Source organism: Eublepharis macularius, chromosome 7, assembly GCF_028583425.1.
Source record: "Eublepharis macularius isolate TG4126 chromosome 7, MPM_Emac_v1.0, whole genome shotgun sequence".
NCBI lineage: Eukaryota > Metazoa > Chordata > Lepidosauria > Squamata > Eublepharidae > Eublepharis > Eublepharis macularius.
Window position 1 is genome coordinate 2990810 of NC_072796.1, and position 12459 is coordinate 3003268.

Sequence of the window (12459 nt, forward strand, 5' to 3'; positions counted from 1 at the left end):
TTCAAATTTCCTCCAAGGGTCATTCGAAGGTCCTTGGCCTTGCTAAGATGGTGGGCTTTTCTGAATGGGATTCTTTAGGTGGTTCTGGCCCCACACAGCTTTGATTTATCCCTTGATTTCTGCACAGGGTTTTTCCCCCTTTAGTTTTCACTTTGAGGATTTTTGGTTTTCCCTGGGTTTTCCCTGGTTCTTTTGAGACCACTGTTATCCCAATCTTTTTTTTTGAAAAAAAAGCCAATTCTGGGTTGCCTTTGTTCCTTGTGCGTCTTTCAGTTTTGTTTGTCCTGCCCACTCCCTCCCACCTCCAACCTACTTTCTGATGAGTGGTGGTTCATCCTAGTCAAACCACCTCTTCCTCCCTCTGCCTTCCTTCCCTCTCCTGTTTTTGCTTTCAATCTCTTCTTAATCATCAGTTTCATAATCTTGTAACAACCTAATGTTGTAATAATAGATGCAGCAGGTTCTCCGAATCACCAGCTTTCATTTTTTTAAAAAAAGTAAGTCTCTAGCCCCTTCTGTTGCAGAGATTTGCCTTTTTCCTTATGTTTTTTAATGAAAGTTCGTGATTCAGAGAACCTGCTGCACCTGTTGTGAACGTCTTATGTCATTATAACCTTATGAAATTGACCATTTAAAAAAAAAATTGCAAATTCCCTTGGGAGGGAACTTCAGCATACACTAAAAAATAAAAAGGGGAGGGGTGCTGTGACACCGCTGGTGACGCAGCACGCCCACTTGAAAATCCTGATTATTTAGGGCATGCGAGGAAGAAAATAAACTGACTACCCAACAGTTAAAATGCAGAGGGAGGGCAGACATGCAGAAGAACTGTCCCTGGGGGTTTTTTTTCTGGGAAAAGAGGTGGTGGAACTCAGTGGGTTGCCCTCGGAGAAAATGGTCACATGGCTGGTGGCCCCGCCCCCTGATCTCCAGACAGAGGGGAGTAGAGAGTGCCCTCCGCGCCGCTCAGCGGCGCGTAGGGCAATCTCAACTCCCCTCTGTCTGGAGATCAGGGGGCGGGGCCACCAGCCATGTGACCATTTTCAAGAGGTTCCGGAACTCCGTTCCCCCTGAAAAAAAGCCCTGACTGTACCCAAACAGAATCCAGTGTTTGTGGATCGACTGCTAAGAAAATCAGGAATAAACTGAGCATGGAGAAAAGCTCGGAGTCTCCCCTCTCTCATTCTGGGGTCGAGGGGTCATTGTTAGGTACGATAGCTCCCCTTTTGCCCCAGCCATGCATTGGATGCTCGGGCAGTCGTACCCTGGATCCGTCACGGGGGCTGAGACCCACCGTAGGGGTTTTGACCCCCTGGACAATTTCTCCTAAGGCCCTGTCCCGGCACACAAGATTCAAGGCCTTGGCGCATTTCCTCCCCCGTCCTTCCTGTGGCTTGCCTAGCCCTGGTGGGGCCTGTGCAGGCCTTTTCTCCCCGTGTCCCTCTCAGCCCCCAGGTCCACTGGGCCTTCACCTGAAGCCCTCATCTCAGGCCACGTGCCCTCCCTCCCCAGTGGATGCTGGGTGTGTTGGGACCAGCCTCCCTCCTCCTGGTGCTTCTTGCCGGGAAGCAAAAGCCTCTTCATTGTTTTGTTTTGCCGTGCCCCTCCATTGGCTCTCATGACTCTTCTTGACAGTCAAGACCGCTGGATTATTCATAAAAGAGCATTACTGGTTCTAGTTATATGGTAGGCTACCAGTGCCCTGCCTTTAAAAATAGTTATTGTCACAACAGAGAATCTCCCGTGTGGTATTATGTCTTCACAATTGTTTTAATAAAGGATATATTAATTGAGTACTGTTTCACAAATTTGTTTATACAGAGTAAGGGATGTAATAAACAATTTGTATATTCTTTTGTTTCTCTTGACACAACCATATACTACACCATATATTGCAACCTCCCTAGACCTCAATTATACAGGCATCTTATGCGTTCTAAAAACAATTCATTAAAGTGTCCCGTGCTCAAAGTGCTATCATAGATGTTATTAAAGTGCAATTGCTTTTGGCATCTTATGACACTATTTCTCATATAGAACTCGATTTGCCTTGCATACAGGTACAATACAGGTACAGTATAAGGGTAATTCCAGACACTTCCACAAATGGAAGTAATTGACAAATCAAAGAGGGATATGGAAGGTTAACTATGATGAATCTTTGACATCTGTGCTCTTTGAGAAAGAAGCTTGGAAACGGACCTTACAAGGATCTGGACCGTCCGTTAGAGAATGCAGTCACAGAACCAACTACGTGAACCTATGATTATAGGTCCTTTTGATCTGTGACATTCACAGTGTCTGGAATTACCCTTATACTGTACCTGTATTGTACCTGTATGCAAGGCAAATCGAGTTCTATATGAGAAATAGTGTCATAAGATGCCAAAAGCAATTGCACTTTAATAACATCTATGATAGCACTTTGAGCATGGGACACTTTAATGAATTGTTTTTAGAACGCATAAGATGCCTGTATAATTGAGGTCTAGGGAGGTTGCAATATATGGTGTAGTATATGGTTGTGTCAAGAGAAACAAAAGAATATACAAATTGTTTATTACATCCCTTACTCTGTATAAACAAATTTGTGAAACAGTACTCAATTAATATATCCTTTATTAAAACAATTGTGAAGACATAATACCACACGGGAGATTCTCTGTTGTGGCAATTACATTACCGTGTTGCTCTATTTTGTTGTAGACTTTAAAAATAGTTAGGCAATGGCATTGAATCTAACTGGACCTTTAAGATGCAATTGAGGTGCAAGGACATCCCATTTGCATAACTGTTTCAAACAGCTGCGTGGCCTCCCAAATCAGAGCAGGGCCGTGACATTCAGGCCGCGGCATTAAACTTTATTCCTGTGCCATATTCACAGTGCAAATCCTCCCCCCACCCCCACCCCACAGGAGAATTATTTTGCTCCCACTGGCTGCCTGGGAAGATAGATATTGGATGAAACACGCCCTTGGCCTGATCCAGGCAGACTCTTCTTAAGCTCCTCTTTCTCCTCTGGCCTGTTTTAAAAGCCTTGTCGAGGATGGGCTTGAGAAGAAGGAAATGCTTCCCTCGGAGCCCCGCCCTCGTCAACCCCTTCACTTGCTCCGACAGGTTTTCCTTCACGCTGGAACTGTATCTGAGCAACGATCGAGTGCAGCCCCTTGGGGCGGACGGGCCAGACGCGCTGCAGTCCTGGGCCAGTGCCCTTGGCAAGGTAACAGCAGGACCTCCCAGCCTAAGCCATTCTGTGCCCTCCAGAGCACAGCCTCTGTCCATCCTGCCCTGGAAGCCCCTGAGTCCAGGGAGGGCTTTCCCCATCAGCCCTGCCTTATCCCACATATGGGACCTCTGGCCTGACCTGGCCCTTCTTCCTAACCATGTATTGGTTGGAGGGGGAGAGGCCAGCCAGCTGGGCGGGGGGGGGGCTCTCCTGTGAGAGGGCCCCTCTAGATCCACCTCCTCTTTTCTTGCAGTGGTTTACCCCGCTCTGCTGTCACTGCCTGCTGAGCTACGAGTTCCAGAGGGTGGGCAGGCTGAGCTACAAGTCCATGCTGAATCCCAGTCAGTGGCTGCAAGGCTTCTTCGTCCTCCAGAAGTCCCACCTCTTCATCTGCCCCAAGGAAGAAGAGGGGGCCGCCGAGGACAGCATCAACTTGCGGCAGCTGCAGGAGCTCAGTGAGTGCGGGGCTGGACCTGCCCATGATCCCCCCCCCCCCCGCCCCATCAGGGACTCTGGAAGTGAACAGAGGACTCAGGGTGGGGGCCCAGTTCAAGGAGGGGGAACCCCTCACGTCTCTGAGGGACCCTGACCTGTCTTCTCCCTCTTTTGCAGATGTTGTCCCCCTTGCTGAAGATCCAGAGAAGAAAGAGATGCTAGTCCTTGTGGAGATGGGGCGGTGAGCTGTGTGAGGAGGAGGAGGAGGAGGAGGAAAAGTGTAGATAGGGTTGCCAGCCTCCAGGTGGTAGCTGGAGACCTCCTGGAATTACAGCTGATCTCCAGGCAACAGCGATCTGTTTCCCTGGAGAAAATGGTTGCTTTGAAGGGTGAACTCTAGGGCATTATACCCCACTGAGGCCCCTCCCCAAAGCCCACCCTCTCCAGGCTCCACCCCCAAATCTCCAGCAATTTCCCAACCTGGACCCGACATCCCTAGGTAGATGATCAGCCCCAGCCCAGTGACTGAGACAGGGAAAGAGCACTCCGGAGCTGTCTCTGGGTGCAAAATTCAAGCAGTCTGCCTCTGTCATTCTCTGTCTTTCTGGAGCCTTCTGTTATCCTTCTGTATAGATGAGGACAGATGGCATGAAGAGAGCCCACCATTTTCCTCCACCCGCTCTCATTGGGCACCTAGAAAGATTGCAGACAGAGCCTCCGGTGCTGCCGGGTAATTAGGGTTGAGGGAGGGGCTTTCAGACATCCACAAAAGCCGCTGTTGTTGTGTCGATGTTTATTTATTAGGACTAGCCCCGTTCCCTGCCTTTGGTAGTCCTCTCTGAGCAAAAATAAAACCCCTTCTTTTTGGTTGTCTAGAGGGCAGAGAACAGGGAAACGCAAGAATGCAGCAATCTGGGGGGAACAAAGTCTGGTTTGCCAGTTAGGCAGGCGTGAGCAGCCAGAGCCAGTAAGAGCAAAAGAGGCTAAGGCAGAAGGGCCTGCAGCCCACCGGCCCTCATGGCCCCTGCTTTGGCCCAGCTGACTCGGCTTTTACGCAAAGGCTGACAGAAGGAAGTTGGTTTTCCAAAGCTCCCTTCCACTTCAGGCTGGAAGCGACTTCGGGGGGATTTTTGTTCTGCTGAAGTTTAGATCAGGCAGTAGAGAGGGAGGCCATAGCGTTTTGGTGTGACCTGCCTTGGGTCTTTATTGCATTACCTTAAACTTCTACCTCAGGAGAGCCCTGGTCACAATCAACACAGCTTTTATTGCCACACACACTTCAGGTGTTCAGTACTTCACCCAGGTTTATATATCAAAAACACCTTCCCTTTGGGGTTTGAACCCCTATGGTATTTGGCCCTGTTTGTGTGACTTATATATTGCCCCCCTGACCCCCCTCAAAAGGTTTCTGCTGCCATCAAAGACTTTTGCCTTGAATCTCTTCCATTTAATTTAAGGGTTAGTTATATATGGGAGTATGACAGGACGGTCAGTGCGTACATAGAATTTATGTATTGGTAAGTACATATGCATAATGGATATGCAGTGTGCTGATAAGTGTATTGGTTTCAGAATAGGTTCATAAGCTTGTTGGTTTCAAAATAGTTATATCTTCTTAAAGATATATTCACAAATCCAGTCACAAAGATTAATTTCCCACAGATCTTCACTCATGGAATAATCCTCTCACTCTCGCAGACACAGACTCCCTCCGGCTTCCTCACAGATTTCTGGCTGAACTAGACTTTCCCTCTGTTGCCCCTCAGGCTGCATTCATCGACAGAGTAGGACACTCAGATGCCCACACTCTGCCTGGCTGCACTACACACTCACTCAGGTGCCTTATCGTTTGCCTCACCTAGACGGAATGAACACTTTCCCCTCAGCACTCTGACTACAAGTGACGAATGACACAGGTCGGACACTTGTCAGCTTCCCTCAAGTTTTGATGGGAAATGTAGGCATCCTGGTCTTGCAGCTCGGCTCTCCGACTCCTGTCCAATGGACTTTTCAACTGTCATTTGTCCGACATTCTGCCAAGCTGCCTACATTTCCCATCAAAACTTGAGGGAAGCTGACAAGTGTCCAACCTGTGTCAGGCGTCACTTGTAGTTTGGCCCTAAAACTGCAGTTCGCTCTGCCCCACAGGGTACGGCTGCCATCCAGTCACAGCACTCTTCCATCACCCAACCAGCCTCTCCTCCTTTTCTCAATAGCTTACATTTTTAACCACAGCAACACAATTTCAAAGCCTCATACTAATCGGCAGAAACAAAATACACAAACTGTTAAAACATTACAACAGGTGTAAACACTTTGCCACAAAATGTCCCCAGTCTAAATGTCACATGTCCAGGAAGCTGCTGTTAGTTTCATAGAAACATAGAGTTGGAAGGGGCCATACAGACCATCTATTCCAACCCCCTGCCCAGTGCAGGATTAGCCTAAAGCATCTCTGACAAGTATTCATCCAGCCCCTTCTTGAAAACTGCCAGTGAGGGGGAGCTCACCACCTCTCTAGGCAGCTGATTCCACTTTTGAACTACTCTGACCGTGAAAAAGTTCTTCCTAATATCCAGTCGGTACCTTTGTGCATGTAATTTAAACCCGTTGCTTTGAGTCCTATCTTCTGCTGCCAACTGGGACAGCTCCTTGCCCTCCTCCAAATGACAGCCTTTAAAATATTTAAAGAGAGCAATCATGTCCCCCCTCAACCTCCTCTTCTCCAAACTAAACATTCCCAAGGCCCTCAGCCTTTCCTCGTAGGGCTCAGTCTCCAGACCCCTGATCATCCTCGTCGCTCTCCTCTGCACCCTCTCGATTTTGTCCACATCCTTTTTGAAGTAAGGCCTCCAGAACTGCACACAATACTCCAGGTGTGGCCTGACCAAGGCAGTATAGAGAGGGGCTATGACCTGCGATTTCGACGCTAGGGCCCCTTTGATACAACCCAAGACTGAATTAGCCTTTTTTGCCACCGCATCACACTGACTGCTCATATTCAGTTTACAGTCCACTCTTACCCCAAGATCCCTTTCACATATGCTACTGCCCAGAAGTGTATCCCCCAGCCAGTATTTGTGCTTCCCATTTTTGTAGCCCAGATATAATACTGTGCACTTGTCTTTGTTGAATTGCATCATATTCACAGCTGCCCACTTCTCCAGAGTATTCAGGTCTTGTTGAATTTTAATTCTGTCTTCTTGGGTGTTTGCTACTCCTCCCAATTTGGTATCATCATCAGATTTAATGAGCAGCCCTTCCACTCCTTCATCCAGATCATTGATAAAAATATTGAAAAGTACCGGACCCAAAACCGAGCCCTGTGGCACCCCACTGGACACCTCCCTCCAATCTGATGAAATGCTGTTGACCACCACTTTTTGAGTGCGGTCCTCTAACCAGTTCCCTATCCACTGAACTGTCCTATAGTCCACTCCACAGTCTTCCAGTTTGCCCATTAGAATGTCATGGGGGATCTTATCAAAAGCTTTACTGAAATCCAGATAAATCACGTCAACAGAGTTCCCCCGATCCAGTAAGCTGGTCACTCGATCAAAGAAGGAAACCAGGTTGGTCTGGCAGGATCTGTTAGGAACAAAACCATGCTGACTTCCCCGGATCACTGAGCGGTCCTTCAAATGCTTACAGATTGATCCATTTAAAATCTGTTCTAATATATCTGTTCTAGTTTGTCCTGTGGGGGAAGCATACGGGCACTGTTTAAGGACCTATATGTTTTCAGCTTCAGGAGGGAGAGAAGGGGGTCTGGGTGGCCAGGCGGGAAAGTTCCTCACCAGTGCTGCCCTGACACAATCCATACCCTTTCTCCACTGCTCTCCAGTTGCTCTGAAATTAAAAAGAGGGGGGAAAGTAGGAGCTCCAATCACAGACTGCCTCCCTGCGTCTTACCTAGTTTGGCCCTGGGGAATAAAAGGCTCTCAACGAATGGGTGTCACTGTAACCCCCTTGGAGGAAACGGGGCCTGAGCAAGGGCCAGCCTGGGTCTCAGCGCCTTTGCCCTACTGCAGCCTACCATTTGCAGTGTGGCAGTCTATGGCAGACTTTCCGTTGTTGGAGACGGCTGACCATTGCCAAGGTTGAAGATTAGAGTGAACAGAGCCTGAAATTAGCTCTGTCTGAGGAGCCAAGCCAGAGTCATCAGTAGGCTTGCCAATGGCTGGCAAACTCCCAGAGGTTTGCCCTTCTGTTCACAGAACATTGGCAAGGGGCAGGAGGTGGCAAGTCACCCAACAATTGCCCACCACCGGCAGGCAACCCAAGCAAATGGGCAGTGCTCGTACGGCTAGTCGACACAATGACATCATTTCCAGAAGTGACATCATTGCACTGGCTGTGGGAGGACTTCAAGCAGGGTTGATTTTGTTCCCAAGCAGGGTTAGAGTTGGGAGTGGGGGGGGAGTGGGAGCACTCCCACAGCCAGCACAGTGACGTCACTCCCGGAAGTGACGTCATTGCGCCCCAGCTGTGAAGAATGCTGATAAGTACCCCCCCTCCCCTTTCTGGTTGCTAGGGAGACCTGGCAACTCTAGTTAGCAGCTTCATAGGGCCAAGTGGAATCCCTTTGGCCCCTTGTGTGCCCTGACTCCTGTTCACCCGGTAGCTGTCTGTCATACCTCCCTCTGGCCTTCAAGACAGGGGACTCTGAAGGACATCAGAGAGAAGACCCGCAGCTCCTTCCGCTGCCAAGCACAGAGCGTAAAGTCCCAGCCTTGGGCTTTAGGGATCACTGGCGCCCTAAACTAGCAGCACCCCTTCCATTGGATGCCCCTCTTCCCCTTTGCACAAACACACACACACCCATTACCAGTCAGTGTTCCCTTTTGGTGACTTAACTGGCTTTGTGGCATCTGCTTTTTCTCTTCCTCCTCACAACAAGAGTTGTGGAAGAACGGATGGGATTTTTCTGGGTTCTCTGAATTTTTGGGGGCCTTCTGGCTTTTGTGGCAGTAATGATGAAACGCCAAGGAGGAGAGTCGATACTGGAGGAGAGGTGGAGGCCGCGCAAAATGAATAGATGGGGCTCAGAGCTGGGCCAAGCAGGTGGAGAGCAGATGCGTTTCCTGTGCTGGGCCTGGTGGAGCTGTAGGAGAAGACTCCCGGGGTCAGAGAGGATGAAGGGGGCAGGCAGAGCCCAAGAGACGGAGAGGGCAGCTGCTGCTGGAGCGAGGCTAGAGTGAAGCTCCGCTCTCCAGCCGTCTGGGGCGGCCCATCCTGACCGGCTCTTCACTTTCAGGACCTTCCATCTCCAAGGAGTATCTCGGCTGGACTTCTCTGCGTGGTGCGTGGCTATCCAGGCCTCGGCGGGGGGCCAAGGGAATGCCTTGCGGGACCAGCAGCTCAGCCGCAGCGGCATCCCCATCATTGTGAACAGCTGTATTGCATTCATCACCCAGTATGGTGAGTGGCCGCTCCGAACCCCTTCCTGTCAGGCAAAGCGCATTTGTGCCACAGTCTAGAGAGCAGTCACGAAGCGTTCGTTGAGGTTTTCGCTACAGGTGTTCCAAGGAAAGCTGTTCTGTTTTTTAAGTTACCAGCGGTTGGCTGAGTGGAGCTTCTGTTGGGTTCCGGGTTCTGAAATAGAAAGGCCAGGCTTGAAGCTGTCTGATGTTGCAATGTGCTGGAAGAAGGAATGTTCCCTTGCAAGAGGGGCTGTCCAGGGTTTGGCAACCCTGGCCGAGAAGATGGGCTCCCGGCCACTCCCCGTTCCACGCTTGCTGCCTCTGGGGTGGGTCTGCCCTCTTCAGTTGCACTCTCAAGGCAGAGCCCGTGCCTGAGCACTGGGAGAACTGCTTCTTTGACCTGCCGTTTGGAGTTCAGGATGAAGTTTGGGGAGGGCGGGAGGCTAGGACCCTGACCTAATACGACCCTGTCGCTGGGTTTAAAGTTCATATTTACTTTTGAATCATTTCTCCACCACCTCCTCAGGTGTTTCCACCTGCAGTGGGCAACGTGCCTGTATGCCTATCCCCACTGCGCCCCCACAGGGCAAAGAGGAGCTGCTTCGCTGGAACAGGGAGGCAAGGCTTTTTTTCAGCTGGAACGCAGGGGAATGGAGTTCCGGCACCTCTTGAAAATGGTCACATGGCCGGTGGCCCCGCCCCCTGATCTCCAGACAGAGGGGAGTTGAGATCGCCCTCTGCACCGCTCAGCGGCGCAGAGGGAAATCTCAACTCCCCTCTGTCTGGAGATCAGGGGGCGGGGCCACCAGCCATGTGACCATTTTCTCCAAGGGCAACCCACTGAGTTCCACCACCTCTTTTCCCAGAAAAAAAGCCCTGCAGGGAGGGAGGGATGTGGGGAAACAGCCAGCGTTAAAAGGGGCACTACGGGCTCTTTGCCAGTCCTCCACTCAAGATGGCCACCTGTGTGGGTCGTGTCCTGGGTTCCTACTTACACACCTGGTGTGTGTGTTTGTGTGTGTTTTCTTCTCCTTTTTCCCTTTCTGGAAGGACGATGGGATGAGAAGTGTTTTTGTTTATCTGAAGTGCAATAGTCATAAAGATGTTTGCTGCTGTTGCAACAATATGTTTGATTATTGTCCTCAAGCAAAAGTTTAGTAGCCTATTATTAATGCAAAAGTACAGAAAGATGAGGGTGATTTCAATTAATCAGGTTATATTTTGCGCCACTCTAAGAACGTGTGGAGGTGTTTCTTTCGTTATGTCCCCTGAAGCCTTTGGATGGTACAGGCTATAAATTAAAACCGATCCTGCCGTATCTTTTATTGGACAACACAAAAACTGAAGGGCACCACAGAATACTGCAGCAGTGGAAAGATACAGGATCTCCCGGGGAGAAAGTTGCTGAGCTTTAACCGTTTTACGATTAAAGTGCACTTTTGGGGGGATCGTTCCTTGTCGGATCTGGTCATCTTAGTTGCTTTTTGTCTGCATGCACCCACGCTTGGGGTGCAGTTTCCCAGCTAGAGTTGCTCTCTGCTCCTTCCCCTGCTTCTGCCTTAGGGCTGCAACATGAAGGCATTTATCGGAAGAATGGAGCCAAGTCCCGTATAAAAGCTCTGATGGAGGAGTTCCGACGCGATGCCCGAAACGTCAAGTTGCGCATCAGTGACAATTTCATCGAGGATGTGACGGATGTGCTGAAAAGGTTCTTTCGGGAGCTGGAGGATCCTGTCTTCACCACTCACCTGCACCCCCAGTGGAAAGAAGCTGCAGGTACGCATCTTCTCCCTCTTGTACTGCAGCCAGGGAAGGGGGTCTCTTTTCACATCCCAGATCCAAAGGACAGTGGGCCCATGGAATACAGAAAGCCCCCTTAGTGGTGTTTACACCTGCAGTTGCAGAAGTTGGATTTATTGGTTTGAACCTGGAGATCAGGGTGAAAGATGGCAAGCTGCCAGTTGTGTCTGAAGAATTATCTTTGTCCAGGTGTTTGCAGAGTCTGCTAACAGAGGAGCTGAGTTTGGGAGTTTGGTCGGGGAGGGGGATGTTGAGAGACAGAGGAGAGAACCCCAGAGAGAAAACGTCTTAGAAAAGGACACACAAGCTGAGGATCGTGGTACACAAATCTGCAGAGTTTCACATAAGCACCCTATTTTAAGCTTTAACGCCTTTAAAACAACTCAACCAAGCATGAAGGTGGGGGCTGTGCAGTGTTCTGAAAAGAGTGCTGCGTGTGTGAAGTATCTGCCCTCTGGGGAGAAATGGGGAGTGTGTGCTCAGCGCATGGGGCGCTTGGCCCTCAGGGAGCATGTTCATGCGAGGGTCGCCAACATGGAGAAGCTGAGAGAGAGAGGGGTGTGTGGAGGAGACCAGTAGAAGTGCCCCACCCCTGTGCTAACAGCTCTTTGTCTGTTGTAGAGAAGGAGGTTCCAGGCATGAGGCTGAGGAGGGAAGACATGATTGCTTAGACGTGACTCCTTCTTTGAGTGGTGAACCAGTATCCATTGCACCAAGGAGACATCCCTGGGGTTACAGGGGTGGACTTTGGGTAGTGGACAATGGGATCATTAGGAGTACAGGAAGCAGAGTCTGTGATGGTTGTTTTACCTTGATGCTGACTTTCCTACCTAGTGCAAAGGTGTGGACATCACAAGCTGTCTAAATAGGCTGATGGCTAATTTCCAGATTATTCAGGGTGGCAAAAACCAAGGCCAGTTGTCTGGCAATGGTGAAAACACAAACTCCACACCTCGGATTACTGGAAAAGGAACTGAAAATTAAACAGCCAATATTGCAATGCCCCTGTATGGTGCAGCCTCATTTGGAATACTTTGTACAGTTCTGGTTGTGGTGTCTCAAAAAACGTATTGTGGAGCTGGGAAAAGAGCAGAAGAGGGGAAACGAGATGATTAGGGGGCTGGAGCTCCTTTTGTAAGAGAAAAAGCTAAAGGGGCTGGAAGGTTCGAGGGTAGAAAAAAGATGACTAAGGGGGCTTGATACAGGTTTATAAAATTATGCATGGGTTAGAGAAAATGGATAGAGGCAGGGCTTTTTACCTGGGAAAAGAGGTGGTGGAACTCAGTGGGTTGCCCTCGGAGAAAATGGTCACATGGCTGGTGGCCCCGCCCCCTGATCTCCGCGGAGGGCAATCTCAACTCCCCTCTGCCTGGAGATCAGGGGGCGGAGCCACCAGCCATGTGACCATTTTCAGGAGGTTCCGGGACTCCGTTCCCCCGCGTTCCCCCTGAAAAAAAGCCCTGGATAGAGGGAACTTTTTCTCTTCCCCATAATACTAGGCCATGGGGGGCACCCAAGGAAGTTGATGGACAGCAGGTTCAGGGCACAAGGACATACTTTTTTACTCAATGAGAG

At 49.9% G+C, this 12459-nt stretch overlaps 1 protein-coding gene across 2 annotated transcripts in view; it reads left to right on the forward strand.

Annotated features, from left to right (window-relative positions):
* Positions 1–12459, forward strand: part of ARAP3 (ArfGAP with RhoGAP domain, ankyrin repeat and PH domain 3) — a 53104-nt gene that overhangs the window by 22606 nt on the left and 18039 nt on the right. For both annotated transcript variants that reach the window (XM_054985163.1, XM_054985164.1), the window contains 5 exons: positions 3118–3220; positions 3480–3681; positions 3839–3902; positions 8919–9082; positions 10648–10860. In XM_054985163.1, the coding sequence (XP_054841138.1) occupies positions 3118–3220; positions 3480–3681; positions 3839–3902; positions 8919–9082; positions 10648–10860 (746 nt within the window). The remainder of the gene's footprint in view (positions 1–3117; positions 3221–3479; positions 3682–3838; positions 3903–8918; positions 9083–10647; positions 10861–12459) is intronic.